We start from the raw sequence: 18241 nt of genomic DNA, 5'->3' as shown, positions 1-18241 counted from the left end.
GTCAAAGACTCATACATGTACTTCCCTCCAATATCTTCTAGAAAGACAGCTTTTCACTGGTCGAAGCATACACAGACAAATCCCAAGCGATTTTATGTAAAACATAAAGGTATGTTTTCTGTGATAAAACATTTTTTTTTAAAAGAAGTTTCTAAGACAGTTTATTTATTTATATTGGTCAACAGTACGAAGTGTTTAAACATGGGAGTGACAAGCGAGCGTGCACTAGTGCATAAGACAGTTAAGTCTTTCCTAGTAAACTAACAGTACATAAATGTTTTCAGGTGTTCAGTCACTTCGACACAAAGAATATTCAAGAGGTACTCAGTGTGAGCTAGTCAAAGCACCGAAGTTGAAGCTTTCCAGAAGACTGAGAGTGAGAGCCTTGAAACGACACCTGCACCAGCTCCAGTACAGGAAGAGCCTGATTCATACAGCGAGGATGAGGAAGAGAGGTATTCAAGCTCTAGCAGCTACCAGGGCCCAGTTCCATACAGCTGTTAAGCACAAATATTTGCTTAGAATGAAATCTGGAACTTAATCTGGTTGGCTTACCAATCTCAAAGAAAAAAGTAAGAACAAAATGAACGAAAAGGGTAGACTGCAGTCCCATGTTCATGGCTAGGTTTGGTGCACCAATGAAGTGTCGATGTTGCTCAAAGTATGTGTATGGTCAAGGGAAGAAGTCATGAGCAGGTTTGAGGACACCATCTGTAACACTTCGGTATTTGGAACAATTGCAAAGCAGCTCAGGGAAGCTGTCTTTGAAAGGAGCACGAAAGAAGTATAGAAAAGTCAATCAAATGATTGATGCAGTAAGACTAAATTATACAGGTCTTCCCTTGCTGATTCTAACAAAAAGAATATTTTGTTAAAGAATTTTTTAAGACTGTGAAATCTCTGCTTAACAAAAACAGCAGAATTCTTCCTTAATACGATTCTTTATAGGTTCTTGCGAACGACTTTCAGGTGGATAATATCCACACTGGAAATATTCATAGCCTGTTTTTGAATTGCTACCATTACACAATTCATACTTCTCGGCAACCCTAGTGCTGCAGAAGAAGCTACCATGACAATGTAACTCAAATCCATCATGTTCATGAAACGGATGAATTGTTAGGCACAAAAATCGCTTAGCAGAAACAGGTTACCGGCTAAGGTACTAAATAAATATATTGCTTTACAAGTGGTCCACTGCTAGTTTTTGCTTAGCAAAACAATTTTTAAGCAATGATTAAAAAAAAAGGCTGCTTTATGAAAGTGAACCCCAATCCAAAGGAGACTGTAGAATATTGGACAATGTGTAGTTTGCAAAAAAATATTAAAAATCTAAAAAAAGTATGACAACTCAAAAACTTTGGCATACTTCCTGAAAACTTGTGGGTCAAAAATATTTCCCTTAGGTATCATTTAAAAATTTTGACTTTTATGACTTTTTCCTTACAAATACTGATGGAATGTCAATATAATAATTTTGGTCAAATAAATTTTGTTAATAAAAAGTATTTTACAGTTAAATATTATTGTAATTAAGATAAAACAAGCAATATCAGTAAATAAATAGAAAAATCCAAAGTACATGTAGCCTCGCAGACAATACCAAGGTGGTATCGTCACGATTGTTGCCATTAAATATTATTTACATTTTTAACAAATCCACTTCCCATCGACTGTATCTCAACAAAAATCAAAGAACCCATATTGATCAGATGAAGAAAAAAAATTAATTCAAACCAAACCATAATATACGATGATAACTGTTGCAAATAAACCTAACAAAATGTTTGGTCACCAGTAGATTGCCAAATAAAATCAAGAATAATCTGTAACAGGATATGCCTCCCTAAACAGCCCCTTTTTAAACCTTGGGTTCTTCTCAGGATTTTTAAAAATTGTGGGTTATTCTTGACCCAACTTATTGCAAGTTTAGCTGAAACATGCTGAATGATTCAAGGTTATCAGAACAATTTTACTGTGAATTTAGGAACTTCTACAAATGGTTTTATTACATTATTTTTAGGGATTTTGATGATAAAGCTGTAAAAAAAAAAGTTGTTAATGAAAGAGTTTTGCATATTGGTTGAAATAGTGCAAATCGCCCTGATAGGCTTGCTTGTGCTTAAATGTCTTTAAAAGTTTAAAATCGGCTGAAACCTTTTGGGATCATTACATTGGTCGGCCAAATGTTCATCGTCAAAAGGCAAGATTATGTTACTTTAAGCAGAGTTGACTTCAAGTTTATTGCACATCATTTCTGGAGTCAGTTTCATTTGCCCCTTCGCAACCTGGGACAAATAAAGCTGTTCAACGGAATAACAAACTTTTTGATTAATTGCGATGTTGCAAAATAGTTGCGATTTTCAGCAAAGAATTAAATTAGCTATTTTGTCCGAGTGGCGTAAATAAAAAATATATAATTTGAATTTTCAATTCAAAGAGTTGAAGGTGACCATCACCGACCCAATTCAAAAGTATAAAAAATGTAAACAAATAATTGTGGACAAAAGAAAATAATCTTTGGTTTATAACAAAAGAACAAAATGTGGAAAACTTGGATGAAGCTTGACCTCTTGAGGCCTTTACCTCCTTACACATCTGAAATGGCATTGTCTCCAGGTCTGTCCTGGTTCTCGGAAAGCTTTGACGCATCTTCCGAGGCTGTGGCATCTTCCGAGGGTGTGGCATCTTGTTTCTCATCCTTGTCTTGCTCTTGCATCTTAGAGGAGCACCCCTCCTCAGTCTCAGTCTCAACTGCTTCTGGTTTCTTAGCATCATCATTGGAGGAGGGATTTGCCTCAAACCCAACCTGGAAGAGATCAGGATTAGTGTTACAAATCAGTTTCATTTTTTTGATCGAGTATTCAGGGTTTGTCGTTAAGGTTTTCAGTGACTAGCCAGCAGGACCAGTGCAGCTTGTAATTTCAAAAGACGAAATGCTTTTTCACTGGTCCATACTTTGTGTTAAATTGGGATGCTTTCAACACCATACTAGCCAACCATACTCTTCTTGAGTATCATTTTAAGTTTAGCTAGTCCACCAGCTTTTTCACGAGAACCACAGACGATGCGCCACATGATATACGACTGCCCACTCTCTCACCTTGATGGTGGCATCAAAGCCCTTCAACTGGCTGAGGACCTAGCCGTAAACTGGCTTACGGACTTTAAAAAGAGATCTACATAGCATACGACATCATCATACTAAATAGGTATGTTCATCCAATCCTTTGGCAGTACTTCTGACCACAAGAGGGCGCTTTCAACTGCAAATTTATTTGCATCACACACAAAGTTTGATCTTATTTGGACTGTCTGTAAGATTCTGGCCAAATGAAGTGAAAAGAGGCACAACTCTTACCTCTTTATGCTCCCCAGGGTTGTCTTTAGAATGATCTTCAAATACAATGTCTTCAGGTTCAGGAGCAGCCGGTAGAAAGTCTTCTCCTGGACAGATTTTCTCAAAGAGTCTCTTTGCCTAAAAATTATTTGAAGTTCAAATGATTCAAGGTAAAAAAATTAATAAAATTGGTTATTTCAATAAATATAAAAGAACTATAGTCACAATTATATTAACATTATTTTGTACATCATTTAATCTCCCTAGTCCATAGAGTTATATATAAGAACTAGAGGGCGCACTGGCCTATATACGCGCCCCGGCATGCATGCAGGCGGCCATTTTGTAAGTTGACAAAACTGGCATCCCACAGCGTGTGTTTGTGCGGCCATTTTGTAAGTTGAACAAAACAGCATCGCGTAGCGTTTAATAAACTTAAACTCCAACGTGTGTTTCATATTCAACGCGCGTACAGAATGGCGCGCGCGTCTCCTTACGGTCCCGTCGCGTTTGTGCACGAAGCATCACCCGTGCGCCCTCTAGTTCTTATATATAACTCTATGCCCTAGTCACTCTACTTCTGACATGATTTTACAAGGCAAGGGAACCACTAAGAGACTGTTCGGCTGAGTAGAGAAAAACCAGGGACAGGGCACCTCCAGACCATTAAGTTCTCAAGTCGTACGATTCATTTGAATAAGTTTTAATATTTCCCAAGGCTTCTAGAAAGTAATCGTACCTGTGCAACAGCATGTTCGAATCCTACAGCTGTCCCTGGGCCGGCAGTAACAAGCACGTTGCTAGGAAGTCCAGCAGCTAGTGCTTCGTCATCACAAACCGAGGTGTCAACCTGACTGAAGAATAACGACCATAACACTTTGGGCTTGACACTCTCTGGGTCAGAATCCTCTGTGCACATAAAACAGAAAAACTTAACATAAAATATAGCATTGTAATGCTATGAAGGACTTCAGGCATTGCATTTGGAAGTATCAATATTTATTTGGTTTGTGGTTAAAAAAAACATAAGTGTATCTACTTGCCAGGTAGACTTTGTTCTTAGAGAACCGTTTTGCTTTATATTCTACTATCGGAATTCTGGCTACTTCTCTCATTTCTGAAAAGAATTGTCCTGCTGAAAGAAGAAAATCGGCCAGAACTACATGTACTACTAGTACCACCCATGTAGTAGTTAGAAAGCAGGTAAATTCTTTTTCGAAACTGAGAAGTCTCCCAAATTCTGAAAATCTACACCGCGATAGAAGAGTATAAAGCAAGACAGTTCTCTAAGGAACAAAATCTACCTGACAAGTAGATACACACGAGGTGTTACCACAAACCAAATATATTACATGTATAGTAATGCTAGCACCTGTTACTGTACTAGACCCTGGGACCAATTCTAGAGAGCTACTCGAGCAGCAGAACAAGTTGGTAAGAACAACAAAATTATGATTACCAGAATAAGGCTACCGAACTGAAAACCATTTCTCAAGTACCATCTCTGACTGGTATCCGAATCATTTTTGCTTAGCAGGATTGTTTAAGCAGTGTTTTCTTACTAAACAGCTGTATGGAATAGCCTAATAGATTGATCTATAGATCCATTGCATAGAAACTGTACACTCTCAAAAAGTGCCCTAACAAAGACCAAAGTTATTAAAATCATTGAATAACTTTCTTTTGTGCATAAAAACGTGCGCAGCGTCCCTGTAGCGTTTCGGACACTCACCTTTATTAAGTGGTTGGAAAAGCTTCTCCAAAGCATACTGGAGGTCATTCTTGGCTTGACCTGTCCCGGTAGATGTCAAGTGGACAACAACTAAACAATAAACAACAACAAACCAAAATCAAACACAACTTCAAACTTAGCTGTCTTTTTTAAATTCAGTTAGATTTTTAACCACATAACCAATATTTTGAAGGGAAAAATGTGGCGAAAAAAATTTATGACTACTCACACATGTCTCTTGGGCAGGCACATGATCCATGCCCAAGCTCGAGAACACGGATTGGACTGTTCTGTTCTGAGGTTGGAGGCACAGTTAATAAAGTTATCTGAAAGTAGTTTGAGAAAAATAACAATTAGCAAATAATAAGCAACAAGGGAAACTGAGTGGGGTAAATTTTATTTAATTTTGAGTTGACCAAAGACAAAATTAACTAGAGTGGGATTTGAATCGACGATCACCAGATTAACGTACCAGCGCTATAGACCGTATTGAATAACCCCTTTTTGCTATGAAAAGTCGCCATCTTGTAGGGCAAACAGTATGCACATCCAAACGCGTATATCATTGAAGCACGCAGCACGAAACATTCCAGGTTTGATTTTTACGGCACATGCACGCACATATGCACGCACATGCACAGACGCTATCTTGTAGGTCAGATATTTGAGCCACGTGACGTCATATTCAATACGGTCTATAACAACTGAGCTACCTGGCCCTATAATAATAATAATGATAATAATAATATTAGTAGTCTTCTTATTTTGTCAGTATATTTGGTAGGGCTGGGAAGCTCAGTTGGCAGAGCCCCGGCATGATAACCTTGAGGTCATAGATAAAAATCCAGCTCTAGTCAGTTTGTCTTTGTTCATAAACCCAATACTACTTCTTTGTGCATTTTTTTGTGGGTTTACTATCAATACAATTTCATTATTATGCAAAATGAAAAAGGGAGTCCTGACAGTTTCCAGAATTTGTGTACAAATTTGACAATTTTTGAGAAAGGTTTATAAATTTGATACTATACCTCTTCATTGTCCGAGTTCTTGAGTGGTCTGTCTGTTAGAAGTATACCTCTGGAAATGGTCCTGAGGGGCGGTTAAAAAATAGTTGCTTAATTAGTGACATTTTCTATTAAATAAAGTTTTTCATTAGGAAAATTCACTTGGTTGTGAAATGCAATATATGCATCAAGGTATGGGATTTGAGCTGACTGCAAAGTGCAAAAAATTAAAAAAGTGTTGATCAACTTGTGCATGTTGTTGCATTTAGCAGGGTTGGCTTCAAAAGTTTAAAAATCTCAACATAATAATGAGTAAACATCTACAGTACTGGTAGGCCTGACTACCCTATCAAAGTTACAATTAACATTTCATTACTATATTTATATATTTAAGAACGGCAATTTCATATGATGCAAAGTAACATACATGTAAAATACTTTAAGATAGAAAGCCATACAAAATCATAAATTTTACTTAAAATACTCCACATAATTTTTGAGGAATACAAATTCAAAACACACATGTATGCAATGATGATCAATGATGCAATGATGAGTATACACATGTATGCAATGATGAGTATGCAATGATGATCACATACAAATACGAAAGCAAGAATAACAAAGAAGATGAGGGGGCAAAACAATTAACAAAGAGGGTTAAAATACATTTGTTCAATAACAGTCACTGAGTCATATCTTATAAACAGGAAAGCCAAGAAATAAATTCATAGTTAGATTTTAAAGACACACACGTAAAATATGTTACCTTAAACGAGTAAAAAAAAATAAAGGCATCTTAAAAATGACGGGGAAAATTCATGAAAATTTAAATAACTTGACCATTTTACTGTCTGGTCATTCAATATCATCCACTGTGGTTTTAAATGAAAAACCATGCCAGCCTGCAAGATGACATCATGTGGTGAAAGCATGTACAGTACAAAGTCAACCCTCCTACTGCCTGACCATTTAATATCATCCACAGAGGTTATGAACGATGGACAAACCAAAGAGCAAGCTCTATGGATGAACCATGCCAGCCTGCAATATGATATCATGTGGCAATGGACCCTTCCCATGAAATATGCTAATCACATTCACGCATGGGTACAGACCCTGTTGGATGGCAAGTGCCATAGAGTTGTGCACTAAGCAGACGCGCAATCGCGTCTGCGTCATACACCCATTAGCTGTGTACAAAACAGCGCGATGTTCCCTCATTTTGCCAACCAAAACGTTAGTGCGCACGCGCTATGTGCAATTTACATATTTCATGGGAAGGGTCTATTGCATCTTCACAGTACACATAATAACCCACTTAGTTCAATGCCCAGTTGTGCCCTCATCTACAGCCTGTGCGCAGTGAATGGTTTCAAATGGTTGTTCAACTCACTTGACAAGGCTATGGAAAGCAAATGTAAAAGGGAAAAATTAAAGTAGAGGGTGACTTACCCGGATCCTATATTTACGGCCTGTGGCGGTGCGTAACTAGTCTCCATAATCAAATTGCTACAAAAACAAAAAGTATCAATATAAGATTTCATCTCCCAAAGTAAGGTCTGTAAATAAATGAAACAATTTTTTCTCTTTTTTTTCCTTTTTTTTTTTTTTTTTTGGGGGGGGGGGTTACTTACTTGCAAGTTAGTCTCCTACCATCAGAGTCTATTGCACCCTTGCACCTAATGAAGAGAAGTCAAACAAATTGCAATCAAATGAGTTAATGAAATAGTGCGCAAATAATGAATGTTTATTACGAGTAAGAGAAGATTTGAATACCTGACCCTGTGATAAGCAATGGGCTGCTGCCCCACAAAATCGTTCAGTTGGGCAATTGGATTAAGGAAAAATTTGAGCTCTACGGTGTTAATGAAAGCCATGTGAACTACAATCCTCTAATCAAGAAACATGGATCTACTTGCCATACAATGAATAATATTGGCTGTTTCTGTATTAATCTAAAACATTAAAGTAATTGACGCACATGTAGAAGCAGAACTTACAGATTATTGTCGTCGACGATGAGTTTCTTTACATTTGTTCTTAGCATATAGATTCCAGCAAAAACAGCGCAGAGCCTGAAAAGAGAAAGCAAGGTTGGAAATATTGATCAAATTCCAAAAGACTAAAGGGGTTGTAACTTAAACATTTTGTACTTGACCACAATTTACATTACATGAACTAAATAGAGCCTATAATGAGAGAAACTTTGAACCAATTTATCATGTAACTGTTTTGTTTGAACAAGCACAAAGACAAGATTAGAAGATTTATCTCATTAATCTTTCGAGTTTGTGGGTAAGTTTATTTTGATATTCAACAGGTCTTTTTTTTAAATTTTTTTTTATTGAACAAAATCCTCCCTGTGTAGTAGTTTTAACACTGGAAAGTAATGTTCAATTGTTCACTTTGAAAATTACCTTTTTTGCAGTGGAACCTGCTCATTCAGAAAGTGACTCAACTCAACGGGGCCCAATTTCATGGCTCTGCTTACCCGCCGAATTCTGCCCTTACGATCATGATTCCCCGCTTACGTGCAAGCGCCGAATTTCTGCGCTAGCCTTGTAAGCGTAGAATGCCTATTAACGCGAGAGTACGCACAGGCAGAAGCCAAAGTTCGACGCTTACCCGTGAAATACAATTGCCGTAAGTGCACAATTCCCTGCTTCCGTAAGCGCCGATTCTGTGCTTACGGTAAGCAGAGTCCTGAAATTGGGCCCTGATTAAGGCCAAGGTTTGTTATTTCATATAAATGCATAAACAAACCATAAAGACTGTCTGTGATTATTTTGTCAGCTTTACCATCCAGTATAATATCTTCAATGAACAACCCAAGTAGACAAGTAAAAGATGCTTTGTCTACTCTTGTTCAATAGCTTGGAAATTAATATATTTATTTATTGTGTATTTATTTGTTTCCCTTTCTACATTAGCAACTATGTCAATTTCTACCTGCAGAAACACTGGGGGAGTTCACCGCTGCCATAAAGAGTCCAGAGGAAGGCTGTGTTGCCATAGCGACCTAGTGATCGCAGGAAGATTTGCGTTGCCTTGAGAGCCTAAAAAAGGATATTCAACGACATGAAATTTTTGTTTCATAAAAATTAAATAAAATTATACCATTACAAATGGTGAACAAATTGTGAATAAAACTTTCAATTTTCCCTTTTACAAAAAAATAAACAAATAATGAATAAATAATATGAGCACTTATAGTGTACCAGTAAGTCTTAACTCTCATGGTGCAATACAAAAGAACAATTGCGTAACATAAAAATATCAACATTTCAAAACAACATATCAATTACATAATTCAAATAATCAATACAATTCAACTTCAGCATAACAAGTTGATAACAAGTTGATATTTATTATCATTAATAACATTCATGTTTTATTAAAATGCAATTTTAAATAGGATTGAGAAAAATATTCTCAGATAGGGTTGAAAAAAGGGTGGAACATTAAAAAGTGAGAGATAAAACATAACATGTACGACTAAAGCACACACTATAAATTGAGTGGATACACAAATCAAGTGAAAATTATGCTTACAAATTCTCACAAAAAACAAAGTGTTAGCCCACATGTATCAAGATGAACGTTTACATACAAACGCAGTAATAGAATGCAGTCAAATGTGTATGCCAAGACAAAATTAAGAAAAAAACATTTGTTTAGAAATATGTAATAAATTTGTTCACATTGTAAAGAGGAAATGAGGTCTCCGCAAATTATAAGATGGACAAAATGTTGTTAGTATATTCGAATGACATAATATTTTAAATGTTCATTGTGAACAATCATTAGTATAAAAATTGATATAATTTCTCAATATATCTGACAAAGGGACAAATTAGAAAACAAACCATACATATTTAAAGGAAAAAAGTTACATTCTAAACTACGAAATGAAACGACAAGAAAGGACATGTCTACAGCTTTCGATTAATAATTTACCTCCTCTGTTGGCGTGTTTGCATTCACCATGGCGATAGAATGCATCACAAAATGCTGAAGTGTTGGGGTCAGCTTCCTCGATTTCAGGAATTCTTCAAAAGGACGCTCACGATATTCTGTAGATGAAAAACATCACACCAATACCATAAGTGCAAACATGTACACAGTATAGTTCGAAGCCAAGTTGTGCCACCATATATAACCAGTGCAATTAAACAGTTTCAAATTGTTGGTCAACTGAATGAAATTTTTTTATTTTTTTTATTCACTCTGCCGTCGTTTTCACAAAGAGTTAGGATTCGTCTTATCTTGAGTTAGGACGAGTAACTCGTCCTAACTTAGGATTAATCTTAAGGTCTGCATTCTACAGTGCAGGGTTGGGACTCGTCCTAAGTCCTAAGATTAGTCTTAAATTAGGAAGAGTTTTGTGAAATCGACGGCAGGTTGTGAAGCCAAGGATCCTCAGAAAAGCAAACTTAATCACTATACCAGCCAAGAACCCCATGATGAGAAGACAACTTTGAAGAATGTTTCAGTTGTAGATGTGAGAGGAAAACGCCAGAGACTTATTCTGGGAAAAACCCATGCCATCAGGTAAGGGGGTGAACCCACAATCCAAAGAGTGCTCTATCGAACTCAAGAGGTAGAAGGCAAAGATGGAAATTACAAGCCAACCCCGAACACCAGTGTTAGGGAGCGTCTCAAAAGTCGGGCACGTTCCTAGCGCAAAAGAACGTTCCTGCGGGCATATGGCCCGCAGGATCGCAACATCATGACAAAGTATACGCGGAGCGTTCCAAAAGACCGGTCCTGTGGAACAGACATAAGCGGCGGGGATACTCTTGCGATCCAAAAAGAACGTTCCTACCGTTCTGACTTTTGAGACGCTCCCTTACAGAGCTGCCAACTTTGCATATTTGCAATCAGGGAGATGTGGAGATTTTTCGAATTTGCTAATCAGACCGTGTAAATAATTCTTTATTTCAGGAAACATCCTGAATTGGCAGCTCTGGTGTTACCAAGAGTAGGAGTTTCTAGTCCTTGGACTTTAACCAAAACGAACTGAGAAGACGCCTTGCAAATGACATCATGCTCCCAAACAACACCCTCGTTGAGGCAAAATGAGGCAAATATTTGCACATCATTGTAATGAACCGCTCAACCTTTGAGAAACACTCTGCTTGGGTCGGAAACAACAGGCCATTACAAATCTGTCAACTTTAGGGTCAGACCTAAGCTGCTGGACTTGGCACTCTTTGATCAAAATGAACTTAAAGGGAAGGTACACGTCTGGTAATTGTCAAAGACAAGTGTTCTCCCTTGGTGTATCCCATCAAGCATAAAATAACAAGCCTGTGAAAATTTGAGCTCAATTGGTCATTAGAGTTGCGAGAAAATGATGACGAAAAAACACCCTTGTTGGACGAATTTGTGTGTTTTCAGATAGGAATAAAAGACTTCTAGCTAGAAGTCTTTCATTATTTTAGTGAGAAATAACCTCTTTCTCAAAAACTACGTTACTTCAGAGGGAGAAATGTTTTATACTACCAACATCTCTCCATTGCTTATTACCAAGTCAGTTTTTAAGTTATATTTGTTTTGAGTAATTACCAATAGTGTACCTTCCCTTTAAAACAGATTACATTTGATTATTGGTTGATCTCCTACCTTCGTACTCATCCAGTCTGTCCTGGTAGTTCATACTGAATTCAATCACACGCATCAACATGCGCTTCTCCAAGACACTCACGTACTTGCTGCTAAACACGTCCGCACGAGAGCAGGGAACCTGTTGATTTGTCAAAAAAATGTATAGATGAAAAAAATGCATCAGGGATAAAGAACTAATACGAAGTTGTGCCTTACACCGATGTTTGATACACCGGTGTTTGATAAGTGCTGTACATTCAGAGATTTAAAGACACTGGACACTTTTGGTAATTGTCAAAGACCAGACTACCCACTTGCTGTAACTCAACATATGCCTAAAATAACAAACCTGTGCAAATTTGAGCTCAATTGGTCGTTGAAGTTTGAGGTCTCAAAATCGAATTGAAGAAAATTACTTCTTTCTCGAAAACTACGTCACTTCAGAGGGAGATGTTTTTTACTATCAACCTCTCCCCATTACTCGTTACCAAGTAAAGTTTTGTGCTAATAATTATTTTGAGTTATTACCAATAGTGTCCACTGCCTTTAAGGTAGGGTTAAACTATGGTAATGACCCTGAAAGAAATTGTAATTTTAATCAGAAAGCCTTATTACACAACTGAATACTCAGCATTTTTGGGTTTGTATTAAAGAAACGAAAGTTGTTGGTAAAATAGGAAAACAACCAAGCTCATGGTATTCTTGACTTACTTGTTCCAGCTTGTCATCAATGACTGTGAGTATTCTACTAACAGCCTTGAACTCAGCGTAGCGACTGATACGAGACGTCACCAATAGCTCCACCATCGAACCACGACAAAACATCAACTGTTTTCAATCAAAGAAAATACTACTTTAAAGCATTTTTCCAACCTAAGTGGAAAGACTATTCTAGAAACTTGTGGCAAACCTCCCTCCTTGGGACGAGGCAATAGTGTATATTTTGTTTGTTGTAACAACATGTGTATATCTACTTGCTGGATAGATTATGTTTTTTGAGAACTTGTCTTGCTATATGTTCTACTGTCGTGGGGTAGATTTTTCTGAATTTGTGAGACTTCTCAGTTCTTCTCAATTCATCCTGCCCATAAACTACTACCTGGGCTGCTTAAGATAAGAAATGGTTTAACAGCTGGAGTTTGGTGCACTTGATCGCTTGGCCATGCCACGCCTTGCAATTTTTGGCAACTTCTTTCCAACTTGATTGACCAGACAAAACAAAGAAACAAGTACACACCTTCGGAGCCAGGTCAATGTTAAATTTCCTCCACATCTGGTCTATCTTTGCCCACGTCCATTCTGTTCTGTTACTTGCTGCTACTCTTTGTCCTTCAGCCGGTGAACTTTGATCTCCTGTCCCTTGACCTTCAGCTTCCTGTCCTAGTGACCCTGGCTCTTGTTCAGCTGCCTCTTGCCCAGAGACAGCCCCAGAAGCTGCCTCATTTGACCCCTGACCTTGTTCTGAACTTTGACCTTCGTCCTGGCCTGGTGGTATCAATCCACCTGCTGCTCCCTCTGCAGAACCTGATTGGTCAGCTGATGTCACCTGAGATGATTCTTGATTCTGATTAGTTGCAGCTTGTTCCCCACCCTCTGCCTGGGGTTCGTCTTGGTTTGAAGTACCAGGGGATTCAGGAGCAATCTGAGGAGCGTTTTGCCCTTCAGCACCTTGAGCCTCAGGAACCTGGTCTTCATCCAACACACGAGGGGGTACAATCACTCTCTCAAGACTTGGCAGTTCCACTCCATCTCTGGTGTACCAACATAATACAAAAAAAAATTACTTTAAAAAGTTCCAAGTAGCTTTACAGAAGTAAATTAGGAAAGAATTAAAATATAAAAGTTCTTAGTACTTTCCTGAGCTATGTGCAACAAAATTTACAGACAAATCACTTAGGTGGGATATGAACCTAAGACTTTTGCATTGCTGGAGCAGATGTCTTACCACTAAACGCTTAATGACAGAGCTAGCCCGGTGGCTAGAAGTAGTTTGAGTATAACGTGTTTGCAGTGGGTACCACATTGATCATTTATCTTACCAAGTCGACTTACTGACATTAACAAGTCAACTCAAGCCAGGAATACTTTCACAGGCATGTAAGTTTAATCAATTAAAGAGCCTTTCTCACTCACCTGACATAACAGGTGACATCGAGATCTGTAACTGTACGGACATCTTGTGGAAGATCCAAGAAGCGTTCTCCCTCCCTCAGCTGACTGGAAACATCAGATTCTGAAGTCGTCGTCGGCTGGTCTTCGGATGAATTTGCAGTCCCGTCGGATTCCTACATGTAAAGAACGCAAACAAATCATGAGGTTTCCAGGCTAGGCCTGGCCAAAGCTGATGATGATGTTATTATATGCCATGTCAGTCTCTTAAGAAAATATGTGAGCCAGTTGACGGCAAGGTCCAGTTCATTTAATTTAATTAATTCTGGTTGTGAAGCCAACGACTCCAAGAAAAAGCGAACTTAATTAATTAATTAATAATAACTCTTATATAGCGCATTTCACAATAACTGTAAATGCGCTTTACATTAGTGCCCTGGCCAATAACATCCCTTTTAATGTTTCTCAGCTCCCTTGGGAGTATACAACCTGGGCAACAGTTTATATCGCTCCAAAGGCTTTTTCATTCACAATATCAACCTTTACCCTCGCAGGTACCCATGTGAAGAGAAGCAATTACAGTAAAGTATCTTGCTCAAGGACACAAGTGTCACGACCGGGATTGTAACCCACACTCTGGCGATTTAGCACCAGAACTTGAATTTGATGCTCTTAACCACTCGGCCATGACACTCTACATTAATCATTGTAATAGTCAAGAACCCCATGGAGAGAAGACAAGGAAGTTTCAGTTTTAGATGTGGGAGGAAAACCCAAAAGAGTTATTCCAGGGAAAACCCACACCGTCAGGTAGGGACTAAGAACACAAACATGGTGTAACCAGTGTGATTTGAACCAGGGTCCTGGAGGTAGAAGGTGAGGAAAGATACCATCATGCCAAACCCTCAGGTCCTCAGGAAACCTGATTGAGAATACATGAATAAAAACTGTGTTCGAATAAGCGGCTGCGGCTATGGATTGATTGTCATGCCAACATGCATTGAAGCATAGGAGGTTCATAGCAACACCGAGAAGCAACACCTTTAGCAACAGCCATAGCCACCAATTGGGAAGCATTGGGACACTGCCTTACCTGCAAAGCTTTGTTTCTATCAATCCAGTCCAACAGACTACGAAGATGGAAGGTCGCCCAGCTCCCACTGTAGTAATCATTTCTGTATTGGGAGGGAAATGTATGGAGATCAAAATTATGAAGAAATCTAAAACAATAGACTCAAAGACAGGCTGTGGTCAAAATTAGGGGTTTAAATTAACATAAGTGCAATAATTGTAGCTCATTATGTTCTTTTGTTTATTTTGATTATCTTGTTTTACATATTCAGCAGCGCAAGCACCAATAACTAAACAAACAAATGTTGAGTTTTAGATTTAGTCGAAAACCTGAAATAGGAAAAAAACGCACAATCATGCAGGAATGCAAACCAAATCCACATGCAAAGCTTGGGTCCGAGGCGGGATTTGAACCAGGGTCCATAGAGGTGACCGACAGGAAAAGCAATCACGAGGCCAGACTATGTGAAAGTGAGAGTCTTGCTATAATACACACCAGTGTATTGGGGTAAAAACAAATTAAATTCTTTATTCCGGCTGCAAAAAATAAATAATAATAATATATATATTGAAGAGTATTCACCTGTCGAGATGAAGCACACGGTGACCAATCCTGGCAAGTGCAGCAGCAAGGATACTCTCCTGCAATCCTGTCAATTAAAGAATATTTTAAATTTTTGTAATAAAAGAAACTGTTTAATTGAATTTGAAGTTGACCTGGGAAAAACTCAATAGTTAATTTTGCAAAAAGTTTATCATCAGTAATTACTAACAGTTAACCCATAAAGATTAATGCTGTTATATAAATTGGTTGGAAAAATAATTTTGCAAATTTAAAAAAGTTTATCATCAGTAATTACTAAGGGAATCAATGTGTGGTGAAGTGGTTTAATTATCAACTAGTGGTTTAACCCCAACGAGGCCTGGTTCTTGGTAATTTTACCGAGAGCACAAGCACAAGCACAGAGCACAAATGGAAATTGCAACCCACCCTCTCCAGGACAGCAGCAATGCTTATGGGAGAGTACAACAATGCAAGATGCAAGATGAAGTCGAGGTAAATTATAAAGAACCAGGCCTCAGCGGGTTTAAACCACTAGTTGAAAACCGATTCAACACACTTTGATTCCCATTCATAAATACCTTTTCGGTCAAAAACATCATTACTTTTTGGTCAAAAAGTAAAGTAAAATAAATGCAAAAATTATAATTGTTAAATGATTTCTTTCAACACAACACCCCTCCAGCTATGAATGGTAAAGCCCTCTGCCGCCCCTCGGGTAAACAACTCCTTATAAGGGAATGTTGTGCATGTCGCGCATATCGCGTGATGTGGCACAACTGTTTCAGCTGTTGCTCTCGACCAATAGGAATGAAGAAACTGTCTTATAAGAACAGGTGCAAGGTCGCATGTCACGCCCATGAATTAACACTTTTTACCGGTCATTAACAAAGGTTTAAACACACCCACCTGACGCGCTCTCCAACAATAGGAATAGCGAAACTGTCCGAGGTATTTATGAATAACAGTTAACCCATAAAGATTAATGCTGTTATATTTTCTAGGGAATTTGTTAGATTTTGTTAACCTTTTAACTATCCTGTGGTCACAAGTTTTCAGTAGGAAACAGGAAAATTGTTCATGATCAAAAACTAAATGATTCTTTTTTTAAATCATTTATCAAAACTTTTTACAATGACACTTGCACTTCATCGTGTGTTGAAATCTTAAAAGTTTGGGTTTAAGTTTTGAGAGATAGTCTGCCATTTACAGTGCTTATGCATGCACGACATTGAGCGGCGCTATAATGTTTTCAACACTTTCATTGGTTGTTTTTTTTATTGAATATTCAGAAGCTAGTATGGCGTGCAAGATAAATAAAAAATCCTATTCAACTAATATTAAACAAATTTAATTACATTTCTGTCCTAAGACATATTTGGCTACTAGACAAGAATCCGGATATTTCACAAGGCATGACAGTAAAAGACCCCATCCCCCTTGAAACACTTTGGTTTCAGGAGAAAAGAAACCAATATCTTTTTAATTTATATTATTTATGACGTTTACCAGAATTTATTACATTCTGCAGTTAATCCCCCCCCCCCCACCAATTCTTTTTTTTTCATTTTCACTTAAAATGTTTTAATGTTTTTCCCATATTGGCACGCCATTGACTCCCAAATAGCAACCGCATCATGTGGTCTATCTAGTGACTGAAGGAGAATGAAACTCAATCTAGCAGATGATAACTTTGTTTTGAACTTTTGAGGTTGGATGATGTTTCTTTAACTCATTAGATTGTTGGCATAATAATGCACTAGTGATTTATACCAAAAATTCATCATTTTATAAATGTTTGAGCATAACCTACGACAGGAAACTTTATTCTCAGCATGATTAAGTCTGACAAAAATACATACCGTGAGTAAACATTATGAGGGTCGATAACATATGACCCTTCAATACTATTAATTATTATAATCAGACTCTAGCCTATAGTCTGATTATAATAATTAGTAGTATTGAAGGGTCATATGTTATCGACCCTCATAATGTTTTCGACCTTCAACTTTGGATTTGATTCCTGTTTACCGCGAGACTGTGTAAGTTCAACTGATGACAGAAGCTCTAGTTCTGCTGTTTACTCACGGTCTGTATACACGGTTAGGCGGCTATAGTATAGCCGCCTAACCGTGAACAATTATTTAATTATTTTTGAACTAAAATTGAATATTATTTACTAATTATAAATATAAATATTATAAGAATTAAAGTAGTAAACTAGATTAGAACGTACAAAAAAAATATAAGTACAAAAAACAGCAATTGTTTTCTAATCTAATTTAATTATATTTAATTATTTTAAGTGATTTGCCTTTGCTTACTCATCTCATCACTGCATATTATAACTACAAATTCTGATATTCAATTATAATAATATGGAAACACTGCTGAAACCAAGAAAGAAATACTACCTAAAAAGCCACATAAAAAAAACCACACTGTACAAACGCAAGAGCGCCCTCTTTCACCCTGTCTGTCAAAATTTCTAATTTCTGATTTCTGACAATCGCAGAAAACCAAAAATGACTAAGAACATTTTTAAATGCATTCTAAACCGAATTCAAACAGTAAAAGCTTGCTCATTTTCTACATGCAGAAAGAGAAGTTGCTTATGTGGAAATAAAATTTGTTAAAGAGGTAAAATATACCTGTTCCAAGCACAATTTCGTCGTATTCTGTTGGCAAATCCGGAGCTGCCATTTTCAGAAGTTAGAAAAATCACGCCTTTTAACAATTAGTCTGGTCTCTTGACTCCGATCCCTTGATACAGTATGTACCATTCGATAGTCAGACAAAGTAATTGTGAT

At 37.5% G+C, this 18241-nt stretch overlaps 1 protein-coding gene across 1 annotated transcript; it reads right to left on the bottom strand.

The window, feature by feature from the left end:
• Positions 1-1418: 1418 nt before the first annotated feature.
• On the bottom strand, positions 1419-18154 carry LOC139936514 (rab proteins geranylgeranyltransferase component A 2-like). Its single transcript, XM_071931345.1, has 18 exons — positions 18083-18154; positions 15450-15516; positions 14889-14970; positions 13820-13971; positions 12924-13437; positions 12398-12514; positions 11705-11825; positions 10037-10152; positions 9029-9135; positions 8080-8154; positions 7714-7758; positions 7532-7588; positions 6101-6161; positions 5302-5398; positions 5073-5162; positions 4080-4249; positions 3362-3478; positions 1419-2809 (listed from the first exon to the last, which is right to left on the bottom strand). Exons 1-18 carry the CDS (start codon positions 18132-18134, stop codon positions 2591-2593), a joined length of 2259 nt encoding a protein of 752 aa, XP_071787446.1. The 5' UTR covers positions 18135-18154; the 3' UTR covers positions 1419-2590.
• Between the last annotated feature and the right edge of the window lie 87 nt (positions 18155-18241).

The sequence above is a fragment of the Asterias amurensis genome, chromosome 4 (genome assembly GCF_032118995.1).
Source record: "Asterias amurensis chromosome 4, ASM3211899v1".
NCBI lineage: Eukaryota > Metazoa > Echinodermata > Asteroidea > Forcipulatida > Asteriidae > Asterias > Asterias amurensis.
The sequence above is the reverse complement of the archived record's forward strand: the minus strand, read 5'-3'. Positions and strand labels throughout refer to the sequence as shown.

What these genes read in the sequence shown, in the direction of transcription:
- LOC139936514 (XM_071931345.1), bottom strand. Translation starts at nt 18,134, where the DNA reads ATGGCAGCTCCGGATTTGCCAACAGAATACGACGAAATTGTGCTTGGA. An exon ending in TGCCTGCCCAAGAGACATGT is followed by an intron (nt 5,163 to 5,301) that starts GTGAGTAGTCAT and finishes TTTATTGTTTAG; the next exon opens with TTGTTGTCCACTTGACATCT. An exon ending in ACCCTGGGGAGCATAAAGAG is followed by an intron (nt 2,810 to 3,361) that starts GTAAGAGTTGTG and finishes GATCTCTTCCAG; the next exon opens with GTTGGGTTTGAGGCAAATCC.